The sequence below is a fragment of the Crassostrea angulata genome, chromosome 1, assembly GCF_025612915.1.
Source record: "Crassostrea angulata isolate pt1a10 chromosome 1, ASM2561291v2, whole genome shotgun sequence".
Taxonomy (NCBI): Eukaryota; Metazoa; Mollusca; class Bivalvia; order Ostreida; family Ostreidae; genus Magallana; species Magallana angulata.
The window spans coordinates 20,800,030-20,812,952 of NC_069111.1; the positions used below are offsets into that span (position 1 = coordinate 20,800,030).

The following is a 12,923-nucleotide window of genomic DNA, read 5'->3' on the forward strand; positions in this document are numbered from 1 at the left end:
AAATATCTTTATATTTCAAAATATATATAAGTATATCAGAAATTTCCAATAATTACAGATGTATTTTGCATGATTTCAATCATTTATTTTTCAGATGCATGTAGTTATAAAAGTATAAAGATTTCATTTAACTTTTGTGCTTTTTCATCAGAATTTTTCGATGACATTTCCGTGCGTCTTGCTCTTTGTTTAAACTGAAAATATACAAGAACACTGAATATCATAAAATCTACATTTATGGAATCCTTTAGACAATATCAAACAAGTTTCAAGAAAATAAATATATCTATCTTCACACCGATTACGTACCAAAAATATCAAAGTTTATGGAGCAATTTTTCTTTTTATTTCATATCATAAATTTGCAAATCCGTTTCTTTGATTAAAAGACTTTTTTTTTTTAATTTCGCAAAATCATGCTTAAATATGATCATTAAATTCAATGTGTTTCAAGTAAAACTATCTCACCGCATTTTGGGATTCCACATGACTCCACGTAATAGGTTCCAGCTTGCATGTAACATACTGGCTCAGTAATACCATACTGTGCAAAGTAGTTCCTGCAGTGGTTGTTGTTGGGAAGGAAGGGGTACACATTGGACCATGTCAGGCAGGTTTTCCCACTGGCAGTTTTACTAACGGTGCCAGAATAGGACGACCCGTCGCCGGTGTAGCAGTCCTTGTCTGGAATCGGTTTACAGTTATATGTATATTGAGGATACTTTGCATCTGACTGCGCAAAATATAATGAATATACTTCTAGTTTCTATACAATGAAATTGCTTTCTTTTGTGGTTCATGTACATGTGCGGATTCACAATACTTTCGAAAGGGGGGGGGGGGGGGGGGGGTTCTAGGGGATAATTTTGTTTGCCAGGGGAGGGTCAGTATTTGCATCCTTATTCCTCCTTAATGACAGTATTACAATAATATAGAATCAGCATTAGTTTAAGGAAATCTTATTAAATTAAAAAATTACAAAAGCATGAGGAAACCTATACTTTTCATTTTAACGTTATAAAGTCAGTATAGTAAATCACTCAAATAAGCCTTAATTCTTTTTTGATTAATATTTGCACTCTAATTTATTCTTTCACACATTACTGCAAGGAAAATTTCAACATTAATTAAAGGAAAAATCCTATAACAATGAAGTTTGACCCCATGAGGAAACCAATAATATTTATTTCAATCTTACCAAAAATGTATAGTTAAACACTTAGGAAACCCCTAAATCTTTCAAGATCAATATTTGCATCCTTATTCCTCCTAAATTACAGTATTACAATGATATAATCAGTATTAGTCAAAGGAAATCTTCTTCAATAAAAAAAATTACACCCCAATTAGGAAGTCTTTTAGATCAAAACCTATTTTCCGTAATTTTCTGTGGAGTTTTTACAAGTGAGGATTTTTCGAGAAGGGGGGGGGCAACCCCCCTTTCACCCCTCTAGATCCGCGAATTCATACAGGTTATGAAGGTAGCGAGCATTGTAGGAGGAAAAACTTTGATTTTTTAACGAAAGAAATCACTTGTCTTTAAGTTTCTGCATGAGAAAGAATGAAAGTTTTTCTCACCGGGAATGTTTTCGTTTCCTGGGTCAGTGGTTGTAGATCCACCGCTTCCGCTGCCGGAGGATGTGTCACTTCCGTTGACACAGAGATTACCTGAACAGGTATACCCTCCGGGACAGGAACTGCACGAGGCCCCGGATACATACGGCCTAACTCCTCGGTAATTGCCACTAACAATAGTTAAAGTCATTAAAAATATATGTCAATTGATATCAGTGAAAAACCCACAATACAGAGTCACAATTTTTACCCATTTCCGTAGTTGCAGACGACAATTGTTCCACCGTTGTAGCTTGATGGTAATCCAGAAATGGAAGGGCAAGTTTTACTTGCACATCCCAGGTATTCGGAATTAGCCCAAACTACCTACAAAACATATCATTTTGTCTATTTCAACATTGTAAATATTTAGAATATTTTAAAACACGCCTTTCATTCATGTGGCCATCTTGATTTTATACTTTTGTTATTGATGTCATTGATTTGCATAGAACGTGCCGGTAGTATTACACGAAAATGTTTGCAATCTACAGGTATTTACCTGCGTGTAATGTCCACACACATCAGAGCAGGTGTTGGAGCTGTATGTGTAGTCCTTTTTCTCGCTGTCCCAATTTTCTACCGCATAAGTTGGGTCAACAGTACCTTCACATCACAGATAACATTAGTATATTACCAGCACCGTCTAGTATTACAAATTTAATTTAATGTTGAAAAATCAAAATCAATTATTAATGAGATAATTTTTTACTGCTTGATGTCGCGTATAAGTTTTCGCCAACGTAGCTGAACTCTGACGTCAGAGCTTTGGTTTCTGTAGTTCTGGCGGAGTTATGTCCCCATATGCATTTATTTGCGTAATTCTGAGCAACGGCTGCTAGGTCATCACTCCATTTCTATGAGGAAAGGAAAAATCATATCAAATAGGCTTGTTAAGTCTTAGACATTTTAACAAGAGAAATCAGATAAAAGCATTTAAGGAAGTTTAGGATGTTAATTAGTATTCATTTCATTTAAGTTAAAATGGTTTAAAAATCTCAACAAAGGTGTTCGTATATGTAGAGGGGTGGGCAAACGAACGATTCCCTATTCTTTATAAGAGACTATCTTGTATGCCACGCACACACCACCTAGCATTACCACCGGGCTTGTAACAGCATAAATGTGCCGATCTAGAGGGGTTTTTTTTTCGTTGGGACCGAGGGATATTTGAGTTTAAAACTGTTACAGCGATCCATTTCAGTAGAACAAGCTGACAGGCACGTAGCATCAGGGGGGGCCAGGGGGGGCCTGCCCCCCCCCCCCCCCACTTTTTCTCGCAGCAGCAAATTTTTTAAAATTTACATATAAAAAAATGAATTATAATGGAGTTGGCCCCCCCACTTTTTTGGAAGTTAGTAAAAAATTGGTATGAAAATTAGGAAATGAGTCGTCAGCAGCAAATTTTTTAAAATTTACATATAAAAAAATGAATTATAATGGAGTTGGCCCCCCCCACTTTTTTGGAAGTTAGTAAAAAATTGGTATGAAAATTAGGAAATGAGTCGTCAAATTGAAGTTACCGCCCCCCCCCCCCCCCCCCCCCCTCACGGATTGGGAATTTCATGATTTGGAGGGAAAAAAATTTTGGTAGGGAAGAATTTTTTTTTTGAGCTGAGTCTACCCCCCCCCCCCCCCCACGGATTAGGATTTTGAAGATTTTTGGAAAACTTTAAATTTCCTTTTTTTTGCTTGTCAAGATTTTTTGGATGGGTCTGGCCCCCCCACTTTCAAAAACGATGCTACGTGCCTGGCTGAACAAACATTTCCACCCCGTTTCTGTGTTCTAGATCCTGAGCAATGCAGAGATCAAGCATTCGGCAAACCTCGACCGATTCCGTAACCTACACCATTCATGTACGTCTGGTGTAGGTTACGAAATCGGCCGGGGATTGCCGAATGAGAGAATTGAAAGTTCAACTGCAATGTATATCTAACCATATTATAAATCGATATTTAAGCATTGAATCATTATTTTTTGAAAGATGTGGTCTCATAACTGCAACGGTGTGTGCATACAAATTGAATAACGCGCGCTAGCGCGTTAAGATAATTCGTTTTAAATTTTAATAATACAATTTTATTTTTCTTTCTGTGATTTCATGAATTCAATTTTGGTACACTAAGAAATAAATCAATTCAATAAGTCAAAATTTATTTATATCAATGAAATATTAATCAGCATACATGTAAGTATAATATCAGGTCGTGTTCCGGTTTGAAGAGTCAGTTCATGTTCTTCGAGAAATACTGAAAGAATACTTAATATATTCATACGCACCAGATTTGGTGAATGGGTCTTCTGTGTTATGCGTAAATATCACTCAAATCAACCAATGCAATTTAATAGAGGGATAGAAAGTGGATGTAAATATTGGTTCTTGACCCGAGGGGTGCTGAAAGCCAAGGAAGAAACTAAATTGTCCCGGCATATCTTTGTGGTTACTAGTAATTAAGGGGGCTTGATGGTCGTGGCCATTTTTAGACTGTGTTGATTTTCTTCAGAAGAAGAGCTTTATATGAAAATATACGAAAATACCCAAACTTAAAAGGTAAAATATATAGATTTTTTCTTTACTAAACAATAGTTTATGGAAAAATCGATCATATTTAAAAACATGACGTTGATGTGATGGTTAAATTGTTGACCATCCAACTTCGTTACCATTTTCTTCATATTGGCTGCAGTCGGGTTGACATTTGACCTCGCTGCATTATGAGCATCAAGATATTTCTTTTGGTCAGAGGTGATCTGTCGCTTTTGTGTATCGCTTTGTGGGTCTCTCACATCATCATTTTCTATGGGTAACTGGAGAGAAATCCAACAGAAATGAAGTAATCCGTAACAGAGGTACATAGGTTTTTTTTTATCAAAAATTTTTAAACTGTAATGTATAAACTACATGTCAAACAAAGCGCAAATATCAAACACTACATTTTTCTTCTTAGACGAAAAATTTACCAGTTATTAAATTTTTTAAAAATGTGCAAAACTTTCATACCCATATATTATAAAAATATTTACCTCAAGGTCGAGACTGCGCAAAAAATGCACTAAGTTTTCCCTTTCCTCATTCCCCTCCGACGCTTTCAAAGACATATAACAACAAATTAACAAGTAATCATGCATAAACTTCATTGTAAACAGGGAAGGGAGTGAAGGCTACATGAATATGGGTTGCATAATTCACCCGAATCTCTTAGTTTATGTGGCAATTATCTTTAAAAAGAGGCCTGTCCGAAGCAAAATATCGACGTTTAGGTTTATATTGTGGATCTCATCGTTATAAGACATCAGATATCGATGTAAAATATGTTTTGAACTCTCTCTCTCTCTCTCTCTCTCTCTCTCTCTCTCTCTCTCTCTCTCTCTCTCTCTCTCTCTCTCTCTCTAATGCACTTTAAAGCTTCTTTAGTGGTGTTAGTTGTAGTGCTAGATTTTGTTTTCTTTGTTTTTACATATATAATTCATTTCTTTTGTCCTGAAGAAGCGACTGGATGTCGCGAAATTTTGACAAGATCGATTGTTCGTGTCGTTAGCCATTCTTAGTGTTTTATATATTTAGGTTACTGGGGTAGTATCCCTATATTGTTCAATATATTGCCAGTAATAAAATGTATCGTTGGCGCATAAATAGTCATAATAAAATGTCACAAAAACATTACTGCTTTTAGAAACATTTTCTAACAAAAGCATTGAAATAAATTGAAAAGGTTAATGTGTACTTTTTCTTCGTTTCTTCTTTGTCTGTTTATCTCTGAACCATCAGAGAGTGAAATTGTGTTTCATCTGTTTGGTTGATGCATTATTTGTACATTAACTTCAATTATATGTTAATGCTTTATAATTGTTGTTTAGACACAGTTGCTGATTTCCCTTTTTGAAATATTAAATTCTACCATGATGGTAATTTCCTTCACCAAAGAAACTCCTTTGACGTTTTAAAACATGTTGGGACCAATCTCTCAAAAAAATAACAATATCCTGTTTGGTATATAATATCCCGGATGGTGAATAAATGAATTGAAAAGAATAATCTTTTTTTATTTTGCATGAAATGTAATAAATTTTGATAAAGCAGTTTTTCTATATATAACATAACTTCATGGGGATTAATCGACAAATTAAAATGTAACATTTTATATAATGATATGCCGATTTATTTCAAAAAATAAGCAAATGGTGGTTTTTTTCTTGCGTCCAGCAGCCAGAACAGAAAAAATTGTAATGAGATGATATTCACATCTGACATGATATATTACGACAATAATTAAATAAAGATATTTGAATGCTAGACGTGTTAATTGAACTATGGTGAAAACATACTTGACACCCAACACTCGGTGACCCTGTTGTGCGCAAATGCAAATTACAGACTATCAAGCAACCCGGGTAACTTGACCATGGGGTGTTAATGGATATACCCCCTGCATGCGTACATCTGCTTGTTATACATTTATAATGCCAGCTTGATTTACAAAGAGATATAAAGTTGACACATACATCCCATGAATAATGACAAAATTTGTTCCCAAAAATGTTTTTATTTACAATAAAATTAGTTTTTTTTGCACTTCCAATTTATATCCTATTTGGGATGTTAAAATATAACCGGTTTTAGAGATTGAATTTTGTATAATCTTCTGAGAATCTTTAGACCACATTATCCAAAAAAAAAATTCATATCGAATCGCAACAGAGGAATAAAAATGTGGTTTGGGCGCGTTTTAAATGAAATATTCATTCAGACCATGTCCTTGTCACGTGTTCGACTTGGACAAGGAGCAACTGTATTTTAGCCTGGAGAAGGAAGGGGGTAAGGTATGCACATCATTAAAAATTACAGTGAAAGAGCAGGCTGCTGAACTGTACCCCAACGGGAAATTCGGGCGGATAAAATCCATTCACTTTTCCGTTTCCGTAATGTGACATCATAGAAATACTCAAGTTTTATTGAAGAAATGATTACATGTACACCACATTCAAAGATGATGATTTCCCACATAAAATTCATCTCATTTGTAAGTCATGATGCGTGTCTCTTTTCCCTTTCTTGTGTTCTCACACAATGCTGAATTTCAGAAGTGATAGTGAAACAACAAGTACTTTGTATTTAAACATTTGCACATGTGGTTTTAGAGAAACTTTCTTAACTAAAGACTCTATGCTGTTATTTTACTTTATTATATTCGGGTGAGTCAAACTATCATCATGTTTAAAAGCTCTTTCATATTACTTAAATGTTACCAGATATAGAGATATCCATTTTGGCATTTTCTTATGAGGCGCCGTTTTAATATTTTTGAGGTATTTTCTGATATCAAAAAATAAATATTTGATATCAATAATTCGAATTTTTGATATCAAAAAATAATTCTTGATATCAAAAATTAATTCTTGATATCAAAAAATCTATTTTGTGATATCAGAAAATCACACAAATTCGAATTCTTGATATCAAAAAATGATTTTCTGATATCACAAAATAGATTTTTTGATATCAAGAATTAAAGTTGATTTTTTGATATAAAAAAATTGAATTCTTGATATCACAAAATCATTTTTTGATATAAAAAAATCGAATTCTTGATATCACAAAATCATTTTTTGATATCAAAAAATCATTTACATTTTCTGATATCAGAAAATCTATTTTTTGATATCAGAAAATAAGACTTACATAAAATTACTATCAACTTAATGAATGCTCCCTGTAACGCAACTTTTGTAATTTGTAAGAAAATGTGTTTCAAGCCTGTAGATGTCTCTTAAGAATGATAATGAATGCCTTATTTTAAACCTGGTTTCATTCTGGCAAGTTTTGCCACATATACAATGATCAACACTGCTTTCTTTGCGATTTGCTGTGAATATTGAAAAATGATGGCCTCGCATAATATAAAGAGTTATACAGGCGTCCAGTTAGCGCTTTCAATACATAAGACCAGAATTATCAAGAACACTTATTAAATTTTACATTAAAATAAATAAAAGACAACAAATATTTTAATGCAAATCCGGCTCTGTAGTTCGGCAATTTAATTTTGGGTCAAGGGAGTATTCATTAAATAGGTGAAATTTATTCGCCATTTTCTTTGAATTTCTGATATCAGAAAATATAATTCTTGATATCAAATAATCAGTTTCAATTTCTGATATCAAAAAATCATTTTCAGATATCAAAAAATCGAATTTCTGATATCAGAAAATGATTTTTTGATATCAGAAAATCGATTTTTGATATCAGAAAATGGATCGTATTTTCTGATATCAAGAATTCGAATTTCTGATATCAAAAAATCATTTCCTGATATCAGAAATTCGAATTCTTGATATCAAAAAATCATTTTCTGATATCAGAAAATACCTCAAAAATATTAAAACGGCGCCCCATATTTTCTTACCTCTTGGAAAACAATGAATTCCAATTGTTCCAAATAATAACAACAAACACACCTGTAAAGATCGTATTACCGCATGTAATTTGATTTGTTCATATTCTACAAACAAAAATAACTAAATAGAAAAAAATAAGAATTCCATGCAGTCTTATTTATAACAAAATATCCTTAATCAATATGCTGTAACAAACATGCATGTGATGGTACAATCCGTCATATTTTTTCTTCATGTTCTTCACTAATAAAGTATATACAGGTAATACATAATTATATTGACCGTCGGACATTTATATAAATCGAGATTAAGACAATTAAAGCGAAATTATTCGGTTTATTCACGTGTCTTGTGGTAAAAACGAATCAAAAGGCATGAGAGCCAAAATAGTCTGATTTTAGACGAATGAAGAGGGTTGGGTGGTCGTGAGCAATTTTAGACTTTATTGGTCTCCTTAACAAGAAGAGTTCGATACATAGATATCGGGAAATATTGTCGGTAGTCGAAAAATTACCCATAACAAAGTTATAGATATAGATATGATTTTGATAGCTGTAAACTATTATTATGTAGAGAAAATTCCATAAATGTATGCTTTAAATTTGGCAGATTCTGATAAGCAATCTTCTTTGTCAAGAAAATTCGTTTAGTCTAAAATTAGCGACAACCGTCCAGCCTTCTTAAACTTGAGGCTAAACTAAGTGAAAATTTTCATTATTATAAATATGAGGGTTGTCCCAAAATAGCGTAGACAAGTGGCGTTATTCAGTTGATCGAAGACAAAGGTATATGAAATTTGTGCCACAAAGGGTTTAAGAAATTAGCATTCAAATTATGTTTTAAAATCAAATATTGTTTGAGATTAAATTAGTGAAATGAAAGCATGTTAGATCAGAAATTCGACATGTGGCGCAATGTCAAAAACAAAAAGTTAAAATTAACATAATGAAATGAAAATTGCGAGGAAAAGTACTTTTTGAATGAAAAAATTCAAATAAAACATACATTGATATTTGATAATAATTCTATTATTTACTCAGAAAATGTTTTGACTATAGCAAATCTTTTAAATATCTTATAGCGCATTTTGTGACAAGTTGAAAAGTTAACTCGTAATAAAATGACGATGTCAGCGTTTAAGGCGGCGCAGCAGTAACTGATAAAATTTTGTAAAGACCATGAAATAAATCCTAAGCGGCTTTGGAAGTAAATGAAATTAACGAAATCGATGAGAAATGCGTTTTGTGAATAAGTAGTTAAACAACATTGAAAATATTTGAACAAGTATGATGACAATAAGTGGAAAAAAGAAACTCCGAACGATATTAATGGACGTCAAAATGTTGAACGACACATTTCGGCAAGACGGACGTTAGACAACAAGTAATACAGCGCTAGGGCAAGTTTGGGGCCGACAGATCGTTTGTACCTAGAAAATATTTAAAAAAAAAAAAATAGAAAAATTTATGTTGAATGTGCACTCAGGGTACATGTTCAAAGATATATTTTCTAAGACGTTCTCGGAAATAAAACGTAAATGTTATCGTAAAGGATGTGGAGGGTTTAGCAACAACGTAAAACTGGAAATTTTCGACGTCGCACATTGCGCCGCCTAACAAAACTTGTTGTTACTAAATATTCATTTTCTCGAGAGAAATAAATAAAGTATAGATTTGAACTTTTCAGCATTGTTTGCCAAAGGGTCATTGAAGAAAACGTAGAAGTCCATTGAAACTGCAGTGAACAGATTATAAATTTTGTGTCCTGTCTACATTATTTTGGGACAACCCTCGTACATGTAGTTTGTTTTTATTACATGTTTTTTCTTTTCTTTCTCATATTTTCCCTACACTACATATACTTTTTTATTTTCAACCTTAGCAATTAACCATTATTTTTCTATTTTTTTATTTTCATTTTCCTATCATAAGCTATTTGTTTTGTTTATTTTTTGCACTGTACCTCCTTCCAATGCTATTTATAATATTAATCTATTATACAAAATTCCATTGCAATATATATGTATATATATCTAATATAAAATTATATAATTACTCATATTATACCTTGACTACCGGAGAGAACATAAATAAGCATTGTGCCTGCTGTTCAATCCATTTCAATGTATTTATATACTTGAATAAAATACTTCTTAAATTAATTATTACATGTAGTTTTTATCTTTCAAAATCATAAAAAAAAAAATTAAGGTAGATCTGTTGGCTAATTTGTGTACCATACACCCTCCTTAAACATCCAGGAAAAAGGAGTTTTGTATAGAAATATACGGAAATATTTGAATAAATGAAAACTTTCAATGCTATTAAATTTCTGAGCTTAAACAACTTAATAAACATAAACAAGGTATTGAAAATCTAAGAGAAATAATGATTTACATGCCAGGTGGATATATTGACTACCGCCGAGCCAACTGAAAACAAGGAACTGTGTGTGTCCAAAAACTGGGGCAAGCAATTAGCATGCCTCATCATGGGAAACATTTTCAAAGATTGAGAATTTCAATGAAGTGCATTCGCCTTGGGTTAGTAAAAGTCAAATAAATAAAATAGAGGTTAAAATTATATTTCCCCGACTGTTGGTAAGTACTAGTATACATATATAATAGTTCACCAAGGAATAAAGAAATTACGAAACATTAAAAAAACATACAGTAAAAAATTATCGACAGCATATAGATGTATTGATATGTATTGATTTAAGAAAACATAAGAATGCAATTTGTTAAAAAATTAAAATCTCAATGACCGGTAACGCCTAAATTCTGAGCGCGAAGAAACAAATTTGCAAATTTTTAGCGACAAATGGCAATGCGTTGTGAGATTATATTAATATGTGTTTGAATTGCAAACACACAGAATTGGATACTGGTTACTGTAAAATGTCTTACTTTAAAAATTAAAAGATGCAATTATGAATTAGTAACTCTTATTTTAGATTATTAATTAATGTTGAAATTCATATATACATGTAAATACAAGCAAAATCAAAATAAAGCGAGTAAATATTCACAACATACCACACAAGGCAGAAAGGTTGTTGTCCTCAACATGGTGCAAATATAGTTGGATATCTGGTAATTAAATAAACAAAAAAAAATAAATATATTTTGTTCTCCTCAACTTGGTGCTATGTTAGAACTCATTTTGATTAATTTTTTTTCAAAGTGCGTTAAATTTGGTACCAATACTTTGAAAAAAATATTTAAAAGTGCGTTGATATCGTCGATATTAACACTCTTTGAAAAGAAATGTTTAAGGTTTAATCGAAATACTTCATTCTTTTATATTCATGTACAATGAATGATTATTATACCATTGTTTAGCTCAATTGGATACATTAAACAGATAACTTGATAACAATTTCTCGATTAATTACATAGTTTTCTCATAAGCTCACATAGTTCACAATTCACACATTATTTAAAACTGACATAAACAACATCGCTTAGCTTAGAAACTCAAAGTTAATCCTTCAAAAGGATCTTTAAATTGATACAAAACAATGGACAATGCCAAAACCGAAAATGATCAATGTATAACATGTTTCAAATGGTTTTAATTTCATGTGCTTATTAAACAACCATGATGAGAAAAAATAAATAAAAGTTAGTTCTGTATTTGTCTATAGATATAAACTCAATACGACCTTTTTGTGATTGTGAAGTGATTTATTTGGTTTGCGTCTGAAAAGTGGATTTTGATTTAGACACAATTACATTTAACATACCGTGGGAGAAACCATTGTTTGGCCAGTTCGGTTTTTTTTCTCAATATTTTAACAGCAGAGCTAATTGAACTGTATATCTGGTTGCCATCTCCCCGTTCTTAAAGACGGTAAATCTAATTCATAAGTGTTTAACCATCATACTATCAACTGAATAAAATTAAAATCCGATATGCAAAATTTTTGATTTATACATATTTGTTTTCAAAGCGCATTAAGTGTCCCTATATTAAAAGATGTTGATGTACCTTCATAAAGCAATGTGTCATTAACGGTGTTATACTGCTTATTGTAAAATTGAAATATGACAGATCACTATTATCATATTGTAAAATGAAGAAGATAATAATGGTGTTGTGTCATATTACATTTCTACAATAAGCAGTGTTACACCGAATACGTGATGTTGTCCAAAATTGAACAGGTTTTTTTTTTCAAAGCGCGTATTTTTTTTTAAAGTAAGTTACAACGAACTTTTAAATAAATCCAAATTTATTATATAATTTTGGGTCCAATAATTTTATAAATAATTTTATACCATCGTACATTAATATCGTCGATATAAAAAAAATAAATAAGGAGATTCGTCAAAATAAATGACATACCAAAACATCCCAAATTCGCCAAATCATACATCGGTCAAATTAACTCAGCTTTTAAAAGTACTTTAAAAACAAATATGTACCACATTATATTAAGTACATCACAATCGTATTTCTGTTTTAAAAAAACCCCAAATGATTTAGCCATTGATATAGATTAATAGTATTTAATAAAAAGAAAAGAAAAAAATACCGTCTTACCTTCTCATACACCCAGGTTCTGAAAATGGTTTGCTTTCTTGTCTTTCTACATGTAGTTATATACCAATATTTCTATCAAATTCGAAAAAAAAATTGCGTAGTTTATTTTATCTTGCGTAAGTTAAAGTTCGTAAACAAATTGCATGATCAGCAGTCCCCTTATTTTTTTAAAAATAATTACGCATTTCAAAAGATGGCAGGATGCTTAACTTGATTTTTAAAAGCTATATTTTTCAACGAACCGCCAATAAAATATGAAGAAATGTATTAACTAGAGAAAACACATTAATATAAGTAGAGACTTTTAAATTTTATAGCTTCCCATTTAGCACAAATCTTATCAAAATAATGGATGTTATAATTGA

The 12,923-nt window shown here is 31.8% G+C and overlaps 1 protein-coding gene across 1 annotated transcript; it reads right to left on the bottom strand.

The window, feature by feature from the left end:
* Nucleotides 1-27: 27 nt before the first annotated feature.
* LOC128163137 (GLIPR1-like protein 1) lies at nt 28-11,098 on the bottom strand. The gene is made up of 10 exons (XM_052826652.1): nt 11,049-11,098; nt 8,020-8,071; nt 4,640-4,701; nt 4,280-4,423; nt 2,327-2,471; nt 2,117-2,220; nt 1,826-1,941; nt 1,579-1,745; nt 469-684; nt 28-194 (listed from the first exon to the last, which is right to left on the bottom strand). Exons 1-10 carry the CDS (start codon nt 11,079-11,081, stop codon nt 190-192), a joined length of 1,044 nt encoding a protein of 347 aa, XP_052682612.1. The 5' UTR covers nt 11,082-11,098; the 3' UTR covers nt 28-189.
* Between the last annotated feature and the right edge of the window lie 1,825 nt (nt 11,099-12,923).

Excerpts from the sequence above, each read along its gene's own strand:
- LOC128163137 (XM_052826652.1), bottom strand. The coding sequence starts at position 11,081 with ATGTTGAGGACAACAACCTTTCTGCCTTGTGTG. Across the intron at positions 8,072-11,048 it reads CAACCTTTCTGCCTTGTGTG|GTGTGTTTGTTGTTATTATT; the intron begins GTATGTTGTGAA and ends CGATCTTTACAG. Across the intron at positions 4,702-8,019 it reads AATTCATTGTTTTCCAAGAG|CGTCGGAGGGGAATGAGGAA; the intron begins GTAAGAAAATAT and ends TGTCTTTGAAAG.